Raw genomic sequence first — 16790 nt, 5'->3', positions numbered from 1 at the left:
AAACTACAACATTTTTATTACAGGCTTTCTGCTGTGTTCAACCAGCAACGTTTAATGGGACGGCCATGTCATTACAGAAAGCCAGAGGGACAAAAAGGTCTGCGAGTATTTATTGTTTACTGCGAAGTTCATGAATTAATTGATATTTATCTCACATTTTTGCCAGTACTTCCAGGCTGTCTATAATAGTCATTAATCAATCAATGAATCAATTAAAGTGTCCTTCAACCTGACAAACATCAGAACGATGAGTGGATTTATTAAAAAAATAAATTAAAAAAATTAATTCTCAATTAAACAATCACGTTTGTTTGGTTTGTAGGAGTTAAAATATAACTAATGTTACAGACTGGAGAAAAAATTAGATGTGAATTCTGTGCTTTTTAAGACGTCCCAAGTTGTGCAGATTACATCCTGCATCATGGCTGCATTTCTTTATTTTATATTGTAAGAAATGATTTTCCAGTGGCACATCAGTGGTTTTGGCTGATGATGATAATCAGTTCTAACACATCTGAGCGTCCCTGAATGCAGCACCAGACGGCCGTTAAACCTGCAGGGAAGCCAGAAAATGAAGCACAGGTGATCAAACCACAGTCTGTCCAAGAGTCAGACTGGCTGAATCCAAGTGATTTTTCTTGAATTGGGCTGATTGAAAAGCTCTTAATTTTGTTTTTACGGCAGCTAAATTAATCCACAAGTATGATAAGATTTTAAATACTAAACTGGATGCATAAAGAGCTTTTCATTGTGCCATAAATTGAATTCTGTAGATGCAATAGTGTTAAGATTTGCATTGATTTACAATACGCTTTACAGTTTCATTTACATATTGTCATTATATTGACTTTTTTCATTCAAACACACAAAAAGCTCAGATATGTTACACAAAGGCAAAGAAAATCACTAAAATTCAACGTCTGTCAGAGCTTTGAGACATTCATTTAACAAGCTTTTAATTTTACAGAACATATGAGTACTTCTGTCCGCCTTCAGCAGCCGTCAATAAAAAACATTGTGCATCAAAATATGAACACACTGAACATGAACACGTCAAAGCAGCAACATGGAGGAAACTCAGACCGTGTCCGTTTATTCCCCGTGTCCTCCTGCCAGCACAGCTTCAAAGGCAATAAATTAGTGAGTGGAGTCTTGAAGTTAAATATGGATGCACACATTACTCTGAGAAATCTGAGAACATTTTAAATGACAGTTGGCGACACATTACAACATTCACAACATTTTGCTTGTGTTTTCCTGTGTTGCTGAACTCTGCTGTTTCTCAACACGGTGGAACTTGGCTCTTCAATCATCATCAGTCATGAAGACCCGCATTTCCATACTGTGCATTTGAAATTTTTAGAAAATAGAAAATGTAGAGTTTAAATGTAGTAAGTGTCCTTTAAATTTTCTTTCAGCCGGCCGAGGCCAGGCAGACATCTTGGTGTGTTTGTAATGGCCACCTTAAAACGAGCTTATCTGAAGTTCTTTCTGACACAATCGAAGCTTATCCAGCAAGTGAGACATACGCTGCTCCTGTCGCTGTGGATGTGTCGCACAGACGGGATACTGAACTCCCACATGGCCCACCTTCACTTCAACGTAAACTGCTTATTGAGCGCTTAAACCAAAAAAAGTTAAAACAGCTTTCGGGTTTACTTCCACTGCACATGCTCATTAGTGTTTCTCCAACAGGCCCCGCCCATTTGTGTCCCCTCTCAGCCAACACGCTTTACATGAGGACACTGTGTGCAGAAAGCTGTCAACAGTTTTTAGATGCCTCTATGCTTTTGGGGTGATTGCAGTACCACAGGTGGCCACTGGGACGTAAGTGGTGACTCCGTATCCGAGCCTGTTAATACTTCACAAGGCAAAGGTTGGGCTAAACACATAAGAAACAAAGTGTGGAAAGCTGATCTGGGATGCGCGCGCGCACACACACACACACACACACACACACCTGTCAGAGCATTGGTACCATTTCATTCATTTGCAAAAGTATAAGAAAGAAGAATTCCAGGTGTGCCTGCTGTAAACAAACCACCCAACCTCCTCAAGCCCTGCAGGTACTACAGCAATCAGCAGTCCCAGTCAGCTCTTCTCTGCCGGTTCTCTGCTGGTTCCCTCAGCCTCAGACCGTTTCACACTGCAGCTTTGGGGATGTGATAACTTCCAGGGTCCAGCTGAGAGGACGCTGCAGAGGAAAGGGGGACCGGCTGACGAGACCATAAAACAGGGGACATCCCCAACAGCAGGAGCAGATCCTCTTCTACAAAGTCCTGCAGCCCTCAGTTCTTATGGCACAGAAAGAAATGAACATATCTAACAAGTTATAAACATTACAGTGTTTACTTAATTCTTTTTCTTGCATCCCAGTTCGCAGAGCTGAGTTATCTGTCCAGCATATCCAGGTTTCACTCCAGTCGAGGGAAGGCGACGGACTCCCCTTCCTGTTGCTCAGCATCAGTTGTTATGGCAACAGGAGTAGAAATATGAGTCTTTCTTCTGGCCCAAGTCGACACCCGTTTCCTCTGCTGAAACAGCGAGGGGGGGAGGGGGGGTTAGTTGAAGAAAACCTGCAGCCTCAGATATTTTCATTCACGTGTTACTTGTTTTTTTGTGTGTGGACTGAGGAGCTAACAGTGCTGGGAGGTGGATTCAGAACCAGGCTGACCATTAAGCTGGAGCTTTACGTTCAGTTTGTGATGGTGGGGTCCATCTCATCTAAGTGAATAACCATGTTTACCTAAATTAATGGAAAATATTCCGTTAAGAACCAAACTTTGAAGGATTTCTTCATTATTTTATCGTTCGCACCTGGAGGGGCTTCTTCTCTGTCTGCTCACCTGTGCAATTTTCAGACCACATTATTCTGTGAGTCTGCGCCTCATAAAACTTCGGGACTCAGTTAACACATCAAATCCTGTCATGTCTTTTATGCTCACAACTTAATCGGAATCAGAAATCCTTTAATCCGGTGGCGTCCTCCCGCTCTGTCGGTGGCAGGCCTGGTTTCACTGGAGTTAAAGGGGAAGTCTGGTTGGCTTATACCTGACAAAGTGGCACCGCATTCCTGTGATGTAGGATCTGATCTCTAATGACGGAAAGCAGTTCCTGTGGTGAGCAGGTGGTTTGCAGCATCCGCGGGTTTCAAACTGGATTATCAAAAAGCTTCGACAATCTGGCAACTACGCCCAGATTGAGCCGAGACTCAGGAAGAGGCGGTGCGGTGAACTTTTCACTGAAACTTGTCTTCACAGAAAGGCTGGAGGATCACATGACCTCTTTCACTCCGCCTCTGAGCGGCTATGAACTTTAGCTTTGACATGTTGTCAAGCATACTTTGGTCTTTGGTGAAAAGCGGCAGATTCCTGCTCCTTTCAGAATCATTCAGAAGAGAAAACTCAAGCTGCTCTCTGTGCGGTTACATGCAGCGTATGTGGAGAAAACACTCACCTGTCATATACTCGAAGGCGCTGCTGTTGTAGTCCTCAGCCACTTTGTGGAACAGCTCATCTGTCCAACAGAGGAAGAACGAGGCCGTCAGTTTCCATCAGCTCAGTCGCACATCACGACCTGACAAAAACACCTGAACCGGTACGTTTCAATATCTCGTCCGTAAAACAACAGCTCCAAAACCATTAAAAACCTGATCTCAAATCAGATTTTCAACCCAAGACTGCACAGATATTCACATTTTGGTCGCTAATATAACAACAATTAAATGAAATCAATTTTAGCCTCTTTTGTGGGCATTTTATTTTTCTTGGTGGTCTCAGCGAACTCTTTCATGCTCAATTCCTCCATTTTTAAGTGCGTTAAACTCCAGAGGACAAAAGACCTGAGGACTGGACCAGGAGTTGGCTGAGGACCTGAGGACTTTGTCTGTAAGTCACCGCAGTGTGGGAGCTTGAAATGCACTCATGGAGGTCATGACGGGACCTCAGGCCGCCGACTGGAGACGTGACCACGAGAGGAGGCTCTCTAAAGAGAACCACCGCCGTCACCAAGACCCTCTGACACTGTGCTTCTAGTTCCTGTCTTTTCACGAGGAGGACAATGTCTTCTGTGTCTCAACTCGTCTGACGCTTCCTTTTTCACAGTCATTCAAAGGTCCCGAGGTTACTGACCAACAGCAACAGAAGCCTAACGTGCTGCCAATCGTTTCACTGATCCTCAAAGCCTGAGTGGTCAACAGCAGCAGCTTTTCTGTCCTGCAGAAGACACAAATCTGTTCAAGAAAAGTCCAAACTCGTCAGCTGCTGCCATGAAAAGTGACGCCCTCACCCTCCACCTGCCGGCTTCCACCCCTCATGTGGTTAAATGTACCCTGTGAGGTGAACGCTCAGGCGTGTGGCAGCCAAAACGTGTTCTGCAGATGACTGAAGGTGTGACTCACCCACATTATTTCCTGTTTTACTGGAGGTCTCAAAGTGCTGCGCGCCGATTTCTGTCAAAGCAAACCAAAACAGTGAAGTTAGAGGTCAGTCAGACGTGTTGTGTCGGAACCAATCAAACACAGAGGCGGCGCATGACATCCTGGACACTGAAGAGCACTTTAGGAACCTAACTGCTCCCCATTTTAAGCATTAACATAATCTGGATGAACCTGAACGCAGACCGCACCTTCAAACGAACAGAACAGGAAGACAAAAGGACTCGGACAGTCAGCGACCTGAGCTGTTTGTTACACATTTCTTATAAAATATATATACTGTTACTGCTGCTTCTTCTTCTTATGAGCTGCAGTTCTGCCATCACTCACAGCTGACTCACACCAAGACACAACACTGGAAGGCCGGCTGACGTCGACCGACTCACCTCGCAGCACGTCCTGTGACACTGAACTCACCCGCCGTACCCACAGTGCAGCACACACACATGCTAATGAAGTGACAGTGACGCGCAGCAGTATGAGAGGCCGCCGTTACCTTCAGCAAAGTCCTGAGCGTCGTGGTAGTCGATTTGGCGCAGGCTGCGATCCCCTGCGACCAGGTCGTTCTTAGTGCCACACAGGTAGATCCTGCAGTGCTGCAGAAGGCGACAGACGGCAGAGCAGGATGTGTTTAATCACCAGGTCAACACAAGACGATGAAACAGCAGAGTCGCCCTGCTGGACTGAGCGCGGACTCAACACTTGTGGTATCGACTGAAACGTCTGCTGGCATCAAGCGTCTGATCAGATTCCTCACACGCTTCGCTTATTCTTTGATCACATACTTTCTAGTTTGAATCAAATTCTGTCAAATGTTTGGCTGCACTGAACATGTGAGATGTTTTCTTTCTTCTTTTCTGTTTTCAGGCGGGGGAGGGCAGCTGCTCTGTGACAAGACGACCCTGAACTCATTCAGCGCCGCCACACTTCACGTCACGTCACACCAGCCGACTTACCTCCTCGCAGCTCTGCAGCTCCTTCACCCAGAAGCGAGCTCGCTGGAAGCTGCTGCTGTCCGTCAGATCTGAAAGACACACAGACTGGTGTGACTGAACAAATACACAAAGAAAAGAAAGAAGGAGAAGAAGAAGAAGAAGAGGAAACAGCAGCAGTGTGAGTAATCCAAATACCACCAGTTATTTCCTCAGAGACAAAGTTCCTCTACGTGGAACAAAGAAACAGACACGTAAAAGAAAACGCTGTAAACCTGCCTCGGGATCTGGTCTCAGACCCGTTAATGTGTTAACGGTTAACCTGTTCACAGCCGAGCTTCTTCCTGTCGCCGCTCTGATCGCCACCGTCGTCCTCTCAGACCAAAATGCTCAGCTTCTCGCCGCTTCTTGATGCTGCACGCTGACCCGATCCGCATCCTGACTTGTTCGTTTTCACAGCGACTCTGCTTGCTTTAAAGCCAGACGCGAGCCTCAGCACTTTACCTGGTAATCAGGTCAATCGTCGTTAAGGACTTGTGGTCACAACATGATGCGGCGCGGAGCGCAGGACAACCTGCTGGGGTGTCGGCTCCATCACAGAGGAGGATGATGGGAACGCCTGCTGTGTTTGCATTTCTTCTACGTGGCAGCAGGGAGCAGAAGCTTTGCAGTGGAGACGCCTGAGTTAGATGAGCATGAGAGAAAAGGGGCGTCTCACTCCTGGTCCAGATCTACGAGGATCACTTAAAGGAGCAAACACAAGGAGCCCAAGCTGACCGGTCACAGTTCTTCTGGTCTCCATGTCGTATCTCCATAACGACAGTCGGCACACCGGCTACAGCGGCCTCGTTAGCATGAGAGACCGAAGCAGAAGTTTGATTCGCATCTAACTTAAAGCCAAAAGCAGATACTGCAGTTAGCTCGCTGACAGGCTGAAAGCACCCATTAAACAAATTCATCTGACAGGACGATCGGCGGCACAATGTTCACTGAAACCAGCCGAGAAAGTCACCTTCTGCTCCGTATGAACCTCTAAACTTCTATTTCTGTTTATCAGGGAGAAACGTCACCTGTCACAGCGCAGGACAGAACCGCACGATCGTCACGTACAGGTGAGACCGTTTGTCCCTTTGACACGCATACGGTGTCCACCGTGTCCACACGGAACAGAAGAAACGAAGCTGTTAGGAGTTACAGCACCTGAAGGCTCCCTACGAGATGAGCGGCGGCCGTGCAGATTTACCGTAGCAGACGATGGCTGCCCGGGCTCCTCGGTAGTAGATTCGGCTCATGGCCTCGTAGCGCTCTGATCCAGCTGTGTCCTGAGGGAGACGGAGAGGAGACGAGTGAGACAGAGGACGGGACACCCTGAGCCCCAGCTGCAGGACGACATGATGCACTTCTGACTGCTTTCTACAATAACTTCTATGGTTTCTATCTCAAAATGAATTTAGGCTTCTGTGTCCACAGATTTCCTTCATAGATTATTGCTGCATATAAAGTTGCGCAACACCTTCTGCCGGAGCTTCATAAAATCTGATAATCTGCCTCAAGTGATGTGGCGTCAGTGTGAGCCGGCGAGTTGGAAAATGGACAAAAATGTGCGGTTGTGTCACGCTGTCAGATCTCAGCCGCTACGCAGACTCGAACTCACCCATATTCCCAGGGTGATCACTTTGTCTCCCAGCTGGATTGGTTTGGCAACAAAAGCAGCACCGATAGTCTGTCAGGAGGCGAGAGAAAGCACAGAAAAACATGAGACACTCGTGGACAGAAAGGCTGCGAGTCCCTGTGCATTGTGGGTACTCGGTCTGAACACCGTTTGTTTGTTTGTTTGTTCGAGTCGAGTCGAGCCGAGTCCTCCTTCAGTGCAGCTGGCTGTGAAATATTAATGAATCGGCAGATGCAAACACACACAAATTTGGATTTTTCACGGTGGATTAAGCGGGTAAACTGCACAGTGACAACAAGAAGTCACAGGAAGTCAGTCCATCCAGCCGAGAAACTCTGACAACACGCAAGAAGCCGTAAAACCACAACTTCTCCTTTTTTTCAGTTTGGTTTTTGACTACTGAGTGCTTAAGTAAGTGAGAGATTTTAGAGTTTGATTTTGCATCAACTCTTCATTAGTGAAAAAGTGAAACTGACAGACAAAAAAAATGAAATAAACTGTGCAGTGAAGTGACGGGGCCTGAAAACTTTCCTCCGTGTGACTTTATGTCACTCTGACGTTATAAAGTTATCATGGACGCATTTCACATTAACACGCTCGCTTAATGCAGCGTCTCTTTCAAGACGAAAACCCAAATATGACTGCATCCCGAGTTTCTATCAGAGCTTTAATGCTTTAGATGATTACAGACTTGAGCCTTCATTATCACGACCTCCCGGGGGCTAAATATAAAAACAATGCCTCTCATCCAGGCAGCAGGCAATCAATCTGCAACGGGCCCTCGTGGAAACCAAAGGGAAACAGCTGACACTCACGTTCTGATAGGGGCCCACCAGGAAGCGGTGATGAACGTATCTCTCCACCAGGCTGGTCTTCCCCACACTCTCCTTTCCCAGCATCACCACTTTGGCATCCACGCGCATTGCACTCATAGTAACTGGGAATGGACAGCAGAGACGGCAGCACAGCGAACAGGAGGCGGGAGTTAATCTGCAGGGCCAGAGAGACGAGTCACAGCTCACATCGAGCCCTGAACACAACACAGCAAACTCAAACTGACCACTGATGCACTGCAAAGACAAACCCCTCGTAGTCTTCATAATAAACATTAACTTAAAGCCATGACTGTTAGAAACTGTTAACCTTTTTCTGGGATCATCTGTTTTGAGAGCAAAAGAGCAATTTAAATAATATGCTTTCGTTTATGACTGTTATGTTTATTTTTCTGCCTTTGTGAAGCACTTTGTAAAGTAGATTTTGAAATATAAAAATAACTGTTCTTCTTCTTATCGTTATCATCACACTTTAGAGATTTCATTCTTATAACGTGAACTTTGTGAAAGTGAAACATGAATCTTAATGCCACAACTAAATCATGCCGTGTTTTATTCCCGTTTGACTTGGCTTTAACTCAGCTTTTACAACATGTAACTACATGCTAATGCAGATTTTGGTACCGTAGCTCAAACAACATAAAAACAAAGGAGATGTTTCATTAAACCGCATAAAGGTGTGTGTGTGTCTGTCCGTCAGGGCAGCCTGCCTCGCTGGGACAAACGTCAGCCTAACATTAGCTTCTCGGCATCGGGCTCTGAGCTCCGCTAACAAGCTAACTTCACCACCACAGAAAAACACTCAAAACTCACCCGGCAGCTTCTTTCACTCAACAAATCTTTGTCAACATCTGATCTTCTCCAAACAAAGGCCAAACCGGGGTTGTCATCCGAGCCTACCAAACCTGTCTGGAAGTGAAGGAGGTAACAGCCAAATCGCTTGTCATCTCTGCCCAGCCTCGCTAAAGCACCGGCTGCTGTTCGGACGCGGAGACGGGCAGCTAGCGCCGGACGTCACCGCCACTGTTGCGCAATGGCTGAAATTACAGGCGAGTCGTCAGTTCGAAGACGTTACACGAAGACGCGGGGACAGGCAGACATCGTTTCCGGGGGACAGGAGCTCGGGTTTCTGAAAACAAGTCCAGCTAACTGACGGGGATGCACTGGAGGGGGACTCAACGTTTCCGAGCGGCCAAAAATCTCCACCTGAGCTTTGTTTATTTGTTTGGGTGGGAACCAAAGAGCCGTCAATCTGTTTCCAAGGAAAGGAAGTGCCCGAATTAGACGACACACCGGATGTATGGAAACAGTAGAGAATAAAAGTCACGATAGTTCCCGCTTCTTAAAGGGGAATATTTTGCTGTTTCCGTTTTCACGATTGTAAGAGCAGTGACTTTGGCTTTGAAATGTTGTGATGAGAGTTTTTCGACATTAATTTAAAAAAAAAAAAACAATTTAAAGTAAAACATGACTTATTAAATCACATTTTTACTTTAACTTTCACAACGGATGGGCAGTTGTAGCCTTGAAACCGCACGCACAATTAAAAATTTAAAGCAATAAGTAATTATATAATAATTATATCAACTGATTACTTGTGAATACCGATTAACTGATGCCTCTGGCTGCGATTGGCTCAGGCTTCCTGGGCTCCATGAGCTCTGCCAGTCCCACCCACTGACTATATGGTCCCACCCGACACGCACTTTCACACACACACACACACAGAATCCAACATGGCTGAAGTAGAGGGAAGCGAGTTAACTTCCAGTGGGATCTTTCAGGAGATCTTCACCTCCCCGCTGAATCTCACCCTCCTCAGTCTCTGTTTGTTCCTCCTGTACAAAATCTTCCGCGGGGACAAATCACCTGAGCTCGGAGAGGTAGAAAAACCGCTGCCCAAAATGAAGAAGAGAGATTTCACCCTCGCAGAGTTAAAGCCCTACGATGGAGTGCAGGACCCCCGGATCCTCATGGCTGTCAACGGAAAAGTGTTCGATGTGACCAGAGGGAAGAAGTTTTACGGGCCAGGTAACGTTACCTGAGCTGTACGCGCTAACGTGCTGACGACCTGCTGCGTTCGCCCTGTCGGCTCAAAAACGTAGCCGACAGCTGGCGTGCAGTGGCCGTCGATTTGCTGTGAAATCGAATTGAATGACAGCCATTCATTGCTATTATATGAACACAAATAAGTTTTTGTTTGTCATATTTTAAGTCGAGTTTTGTAAGTGAACGCTAACGCCACACCCCCTTCAGTTTGTGAGCTGAGATCCCATTTCACAACAGAGGGGCAGCTGTAGCCTTGAAACCAGAGATCGTCTATGTAGGAAGTTGAGTTACTCCTTCGTAAAGAAAACAAATGAGTACAAGTTGAATGGCTGTTTCCGGAAGCCTTTTATCATGTTGATATTTGCTTTTAATGAAGAGTTTGACATCCCCTGACACAGGAAGAGTGTTTTTGGCTACATTTCATGCAGCTGCAGTTAAGATGCTAACCAAAATGATCCAGTTGATCACTGAAGTTTTAAAGCCTGGAGTGAAACAACACAAGCATAAGTAAAAGTGGATTACAAACAGAAAACAGCCTCGTTGGTCCTTGCGGCAGTGAGGCTGACCCGGCCGTCCACAGAGGAGGAATGTGCGGCGTCATGCCTCAGTGTGTCACCTGGAAACACGTCCAGAGTTAAGCGTTTCTGTTTTATCTTATCTCGGGTTGTAACCTCTGTTGAGTGTAACCTCTGGCCATGCAAACTCCCTCAGCCGGAAGGCGACGAGTCCTGCTGAGTTCTGCTCGGAGTGTTCAGCTGATTTAAAACTGGCAGCGAGTTCGGTGTTTGCTCAGGGACACTTCGGTAGATGATTTAAACTTGTGATGTTTTACTCCTGTCTTAACCTTGACTAAAATACAGTCTAAAAACGGTGAAGCAAATTAAATCAAGAAGAATGAGCGAGGGAGAGTGGCTGTCAGTGGCCCATCTCTTATCTCTAACAGCTGATCCTCAGGACACGAGTCTGCACGTGACCTTTCCACGCCATTTTCACGTGGAGGGTTAGAGGAGCCTTTGAGGCTTTGGGAAAATAAACGCTGGTCATGTTCCACATGTCTGTCCTCAGCAGCAGGACGTTGGGCTCGGACGCTAACACGTCGAGTCCGTCTGTCTGTCTGTGCTGTCTTGCAGAGGGGCCGTATGGGGTGTTTGCAGGCAGAGATGCATCCAGAGGTCTGGCCACCTTCACCCTGGAGAAGGAAGCCCTGACGGACGAGCACGACGACCTGTCCGACCTGAACGCCATGCAGCAGGAGAGCCTCTCCGAGTGGGAGTCCCAGTTCACCTGTGAGTACACCTGTGGGAGGATTCCAGCTTTGTCTGACATTCTGCTATCGTCGAGGCTGTAAATCAGTTTGTCGTTCTTCTTCTGCTTTTTTGTCCTCCTCACGACAGTTAAGTACGACTACATCGGCAAACTCCTGAAGCCTGGAGAGGAGCCCACAGAGTACACGGACGACGAGGAGGGAAAAGACAAAAAGGCCGACTAGAAAATGACAAGCGGCCGAGAAAGAAAAGTGATGGATGCCTTAATGTTTGTAATTTTGATGCCTGTTGCCTGATCTCTGTTAGGCGTTCTACTACCTTTGGACCATCGCAATCCTGGACTTCACATGCCGACTGAATTCCGTCGATCGGTTCATCTCGTGTGACGATCGGTTAACCGTTAAATTTCGTGTAGCGTTGTTAGAGTTTAGAGGAATTAGTGCAAACACAACACTGGATCGGACCAATTGAGACATTTTTACGGAGCTGCTGGTGGTTGGATGGAGCTTCGTTCAGCTCGACTCGCAGGACGTCGCCTCATTTGGCTGCAGGATCTCCCACAGCTTGCACTGAGACAGATCATCTCAGGAAGCAGAGGGCAGATTAAAATTGTAATTGCAGTGATTTGTTTTTCTCATAACTGCATCTTGCTAACTTTTAAACAAATGAAACAAAACGATGTTGAATTTTACAGAAATAACCTCAAACGTTTGTCTTTGAATGATTCGTGATTTAAAATGAACGGAAGTTTCTCTGGAAAGCTTCAGTGAGCTCGTCTTCCTGCCCACTTCCTGTCTTTGGACACAGTTATGGGACCAAAGTGCAGCACGGCTTAATGAACCAAACGCTGATGGGAAGACGTTTAGACCACTAAATGGATCCGTTTTAAGCACTTTGACTTGATAACCTGCACCAGCCACGTCTCCCAGTCCTGTCTCTTCTGGCTCTGAGCCTTTATGTGAGGCAGCCGACCCAAAGCCTTTGATTTTGTCTTTAAACTAACAGAATGCAACAGTTTGTTTAATGTTTCAGCCCACCAGGTGAGCTCATTCGAGCTGTGTGCTCCATTGATACTTCTGACTGATTTTCAGTGTTGATTTCTGTTGAGGGCCGAGTCGGCGCTCTGATGTGGTGCAGCGACGTCACTCAGAGTCGAGTGACAGAACTTTGACAAACACTAATTGCATAATCGGTTACAGTCAGCCAACCAGTACCTTCTTTTTGAGTCCAGTCCAGCACCCCATCCTGTCAGTTACCCACAGACTCTTCTCTTTGATGCTTTCCTTTGCATGCTGCAGATCAGAAATTATAGAAAGTAAAAAGAAATAACTTTACTGCAGCACTAAAGAGGCCAAGATGCTGCCAGCAAACTTTTTGAATTAAAGGTGTGATTCTCAAAATAACACAAAAAAAGTCTCAAGTGCAACTAATTGTTTGTTTGCATCATTTTGGACACTAAACCCATAATGGTAAAAACATTCACTTTGGGAAATACTGTTAATTTTAAATTCTGAAGTTATTTTTTTTCTCATGTGCTGAATGATTTGCTGATATTGTGCTTTGCCACCACCTTCCCCAAAACACATTCAATGAGGGAACCTTTTCTGTATGCAAGTTATACACATAAACTAAATGTCATAATACTGCTATAATCCTGGAAATGATATTTTGATTTAATAAAGAAAACTACAAAAATAAAAGCTTGTCAGTCTGTGTATTTAAATGCTATTATAAATTTATATCAAAAACGTGAGCTGATGCAAATGAGGATTTATAGAATCAACCTGCAGTTTTCCAGCTCGACTTCAATGACTTGCTGTGCGTTTAGCACCAAAGAAACAAAATATTTTTTCTTTTCGTTGCTCGAGAGGCACCAATCCCTCCATTTACATAGACATACTTTTGATCACTTTGATTTAAAATTGATGTAAACGATTTGAAAAAAAGGTTTAAAGGTTCTTTGCCTATTCTCACAGCACTGGTCATATGATTCATTTGTATTTTCATATTTATGGATTTGTTTTTTACAAAATACTACGTTATTTAATCATCTTCCATGATGAATTTCAAAAGACAACTGGAATTACCAGTATTTAGGAGATGCTTTGTAATCATGACAATTCTATTCACAATTCCAAAAATGACCTTTGTGACCGTTTAAAACGGTGCATTTCGTACACACAGCCGGGAATTGTTGTTTAGGCGACTACAAATCACTACATACCGCGTCGTTATTGTCTTTGTCCCTAAACCGAAAACAAAAAGGATGTGTCAGAAGTGGGATTCGAACCCACGCCTCCATTCGGAGACCAGAAGTCCCGTCTCAGCGGAAGGAGCTTATCCTTGAGTCTGGCGCCTTAGACCACTCGGCCATCCTGACACGGTGGTGATAGTAGCGGCAGTAAGCGTTTTATACACGATATTCTGAACAAAAGGCGTTTCTGTTGTTGTTGAGTTGTCGAATCTAAAAAATGACAAGTGATTACTTTGCTCCTGTGTTTCACTTTACCAAAGCCTAAGTGTGTGTATTTCACTCTTTTCACACATTGAACGTTTTGTTCGTGTTGGCGCATGCTCACATTAGCAGTCGTAACTTCCGCTATGTGACTACGTGCGGCGGCCATATCACAATTCAAGGGTATCTGAAGGCGCAAGGCTAGGCAACATGTACCGGTTTGCTAAAACTGCGATCAACATCACCGGTAAGGAAACCGGTCATTCGTCACGACTGGTTTGTGCTGAGTTCTGCGTTAAGCCAGGCGTCAGTTTAATATCGATCAGCTACAAGTTTGACCGGCTTGTCTTTGCTCCGTGACCGCAGTCAGCGTGCTAACGTCAACAGCCCAACGCTAATAAGCTAACATTAGCAACTCGCGTTAGTCTCGCAGTACTGTTAATATTCTAATTAAATGCTCAGAATTAGCGTCAATAGGTTCAACAGATTTGTTTTTAGTTTTTAAATAAAACCACCAGTCGAAGTAACCGTTGCATTTTTAACATGTTTAACCTTAACTTTTCAGGTGTCGCTGTCCACACACACGTCGGTCTAACTTAGAATAATGAAATTTGTAATGTTATTTCCTTCCCTGGCAATTGTTGAGTTTTGCATTAGCCATTGAAGATATGATGCTATGCTAACCTATACAGATGATGACCACAAAATGGGTCTGTCTGTTAAAGGAAGGACAAATAAGGACAGTCTCTCAGCTTTCAGAAACCATTTTGAAAGCATGAGTTCACAGTCATTCCTTTTTTAGTGTTTAATGCACCAGTTAATAGCAAACTATAAATTATGATGATTTTGTAGATGATATTATAATCCCGTCCTGAGATGTCCCTACTGCATTTACAGTAGGTGGCTTTGTGTAAAGGGGCTCATACTAGGCCATCCTGTGTTCACATTATTAAATTCTGCATAACTGAGATATTTTTGATCAGAATGTCCAGCTTTACAACCGTATTGGTTTCTGTCACTGCTTTTACAACTGCGCCCTGCAATGTTCCTATTCTGTGTGTGTGTGTTCAGTTAGACTGTGTTTTGTTGTTGCTCAGGTAAGGCCGCAAGGCAGGTGAGGCATGGATCCACCGCTCCAGAGGACTTCCACGCCAAGTACGGCACCGGTGTGTTGGTTAGTGGAGCCGCCTTCTGCACGGCTGTGTGGGCGTATGTAAGTAGAGCTGCCATGTTTCTCAGTATGACCTGAACACACAGTTTGCCCACAAAGTGGTCTGTAGATTTTTTTCACGTCAGGAGAAGTGAATGCTGCACCTTCAGACTTAGTGATGGAGAACAAAGAAGTTGGAGTTTCTGTAGTTTCAGTGTTAGTACAGAAAACCTTAACCTGAAGGGAAGGAAATGAATATTAAAGCTTCTTATTGGATACAGATCAACCAAAGTGTGTATGCTTATCAACTCATTAATGGCCAACAGATAACTGATGACAAGACGACCACTGAGCTGCATTTGACTTTAATAATGTAGTGAGGTCAGTAGTTTGTGAGCAGAAAGACAGATGAGGAGTTCTGTGAACAAAGATCTTCAACCCAAAGTGGCCTTTGTCATACTTTGACAGAGATATTGAGGGAGCTGAGTGTGAGTTTATATATTTGTTATTCTTCATTCACACAACAGACGCTGGAGGGCAAACTGAGCAGACTTACTGAAATTTTTTATTACGTTAACAAAATTGAAGTCCTTAAATATTCTTAGATTTGTTTGAACCTTTGATATGGAGATTTTATTTGATTTTGCTTTGTCTCAATTGTAGACTTTGATACAATAATGTCACTTCTTTAGTCTTTGGCCTATCTTTGGTGTCACATTGGATTTTGAGTTGGATGCTGTGCAACGACGACAAGGTCTGAAAGTCTTCTGCTCGGAGTGTGCCATTGCTCTTGATAAAACTATTTTCCGCTCATCGTGCAGGTGCTGACTCAGACTGGCATCACCTGGAATCTGTCACCTGTTGGAAGGGTCATGCCCAAACCATGGAGAGAGGCTGACGAGTGAAGAGCTGCCATGTGTCCCACCTCATGAAACCTCTGGTTGTACAGATGAATAATGAAAATCTGCATGTTCAGACACTGAATGCTTGTGTTTATTCCAACATGTTACTTTGTCCAAATAAATTAAGCGTGATTCTGCTGAGCACGGTTTCTACTTCTAAGCTGTGTGATTTTTCTGCTTGCAGTCACAACCATTTATGTACTACAGGTGACCCCCAAGCTGTCAGCAGGCTTCTGAGGTGATACACATGTTTTTGAATTGGAGGTCAGGGCTGGGAGACGGAGACAAAACCAAACCCCACAATATTTTTGACCAAATGGGACATTTCTGATAAATATTCCTCAGTAACGTGGATATAGTGACTAAGTGGGTAAAGACAATTATCAGAACAGCCTGTTCAGAAAATCACATCACCTTGCCATAATGCAGCCTTTCAAACCTACAAAAAGCAGCAGTTACGGCACATAAAGATGTAACGATATCATTTCTAATCTCAATATTGTTGTGTTGCTTAGCCCCAATTAAAATGTAGTTAAAGGAAAGTAGTTCAGTGGTTCCCAGCCTGATTCTAGATGAATTTGAGGGGTGGAGTTGATTAATGAGGTGAGGAAAATAAATAAAAATAAATTTATTTTTGATTTTGTGCTTTCCCTAATTTTTGCTGTTTTGAGAGGTGTTGTGTACTTTCACCCCTTTAGGTGTCACGCTGTTATTTAAGTGAAACCATCTGAGAAGTCGGACGGGTGAACAGCTAACAGCCAGGGGCCCCTCACTGGACCCTCATATTTGGTCCTAAGCCAAAAAGGTTGAGAATCACTTGTTTGATCATCAGCCTTTATTGATTATGTTTGTTTTCTTAGCTGGTCATATGTTTCTTACTAATAATTTAGTAACTTCTCAACTCTAATAATGTTTAAAGCACCTAAAAATTGAAATAATACTACCGTAATACTTGAGTGGATGGGCACGGTTTATTTACCTAAGAATAAAGTCGAAGAGCGAGACGTTTACGTCAGAGAACAGACGGCAGCTGCATCCAATCGAGTGAAACGCTGCCCTCCCGCAACAGCCAATCAGCAGCAGGGGGTGTGCTTGGT

At 44.7% G+C, this 16790-nt stretch overlaps 3 protein-coding genes and 1 non-coding gene across 6 annotated transcripts; 2 read left to right on the top strand and 2 right to left on the bottom strand.

The window, feature by feature from the left end:
* Positions 1-939: 939 nt before the first annotated feature.
* On the bottom strand, positions 940-9284 carry rab24 (RAB24, member RAS oncogene family). Of its 3 annotated transcripts, XM_046411582.1 has the most exons (9): positions 8686-9284; positions 7855-8029; positions 7022-7090; positions 6611-6689; positions 5392-5459; positions 4932-5031; positions 4400-4450; positions 3457-3516; positions 940-2534 (listed from the first exon to the last, which is right to left on the bottom strand). In XM_046411582.1, exons 2-9 carry the CDS (start codon positions 7969-7971, stop codon positions 2464-2466), a joined length of 615 nt encoding a protein of 204 aa, XP_046267538.1. In that variant the 5' UTR covers positions 7972-8029; positions 8686-9284; the 3' UTR covers positions 940-2463. The 3 variants fall into 3 exon arrangements, with proteins under 3 accessions (XP_046267538.1, XP_046267536.1, XP_046267537.1); XM_046411580.1 differs by lacking the exon at positions 8686-9284 and having other exon boundaries at positions 7855-8679; XM_046411581.1 differs by lacking the exon at positions 8686-9284 and having other exon boundaries at positions 940-2531; positions 7855-8679.
* A 275-nt stretch (positions 9285-9559) lies between these two features.
* Positions 9560-12886, top strand: pgrmc1 (progesterone receptor membrane component 1). Its single transcript, XM_046411583.1, has 3 exons — positions 9560-9903; positions 11052-11207; positions 11316-12886. The coding sequence occupies exons 1-3, from the start codon at positions 9609-9611 to the stop codon at positions 11408-11410; spliced, it is 546 nt and encodes a 181-aa protein (XP_046267539.1). The 5' UTR covers positions 9560-9608; the 3' UTR covers positions 11411-12886.
* Positions 12887-13455: 569 nt separating this feature from the next.
* On the bottom strand, positions 13456-13566 carry trnal-caa. Its single transcript has 2 exons — positions 13529-13566; positions 13456-13501 (listed from the first exon to the last, which is right to left on the bottom strand). It is a non-coding gene; the product is annotated as a tRNA-Leu (tRNA).
* Positions 13567-13735: 169 nt separating this feature from the next.
* LOC124070268 (cytochrome c oxidase subunit 7B, mitochondrial) lies at positions 13736-15834 on the top strand. Its single transcript, XM_046410007.1, has 3 exons — positions 13736-13888; positions 14739-14854; positions 15613-15834. The coding sequence occupies exons 1-3, from the start codon at positions 13852-13854 to the stop codon at positions 15694-15696; spliced, it is 237 nt and encodes a 78-aa protein (XP_046265963.1). The 5' UTR covers positions 13736-13851; the 3' UTR covers positions 15697-15834.
* Positions 15835-16790: the final 956 nt, after the last annotated feature.

This window comes from Scatophagus argus, chromosome 14 (assembly GCF_020382885.2).
Source record: "Scatophagus argus isolate fScaArg1 chromosome 14, fScaArg1.pri, whole genome shotgun sequence".
NCBI lineage: Eukaryota > Metazoa > Chordata > Actinopteri > Scatophagidae > Scatophagus > Scatophagus argus.
This window is presented reverse-complemented; position numbering and strand designations above follow the sequence as displayed.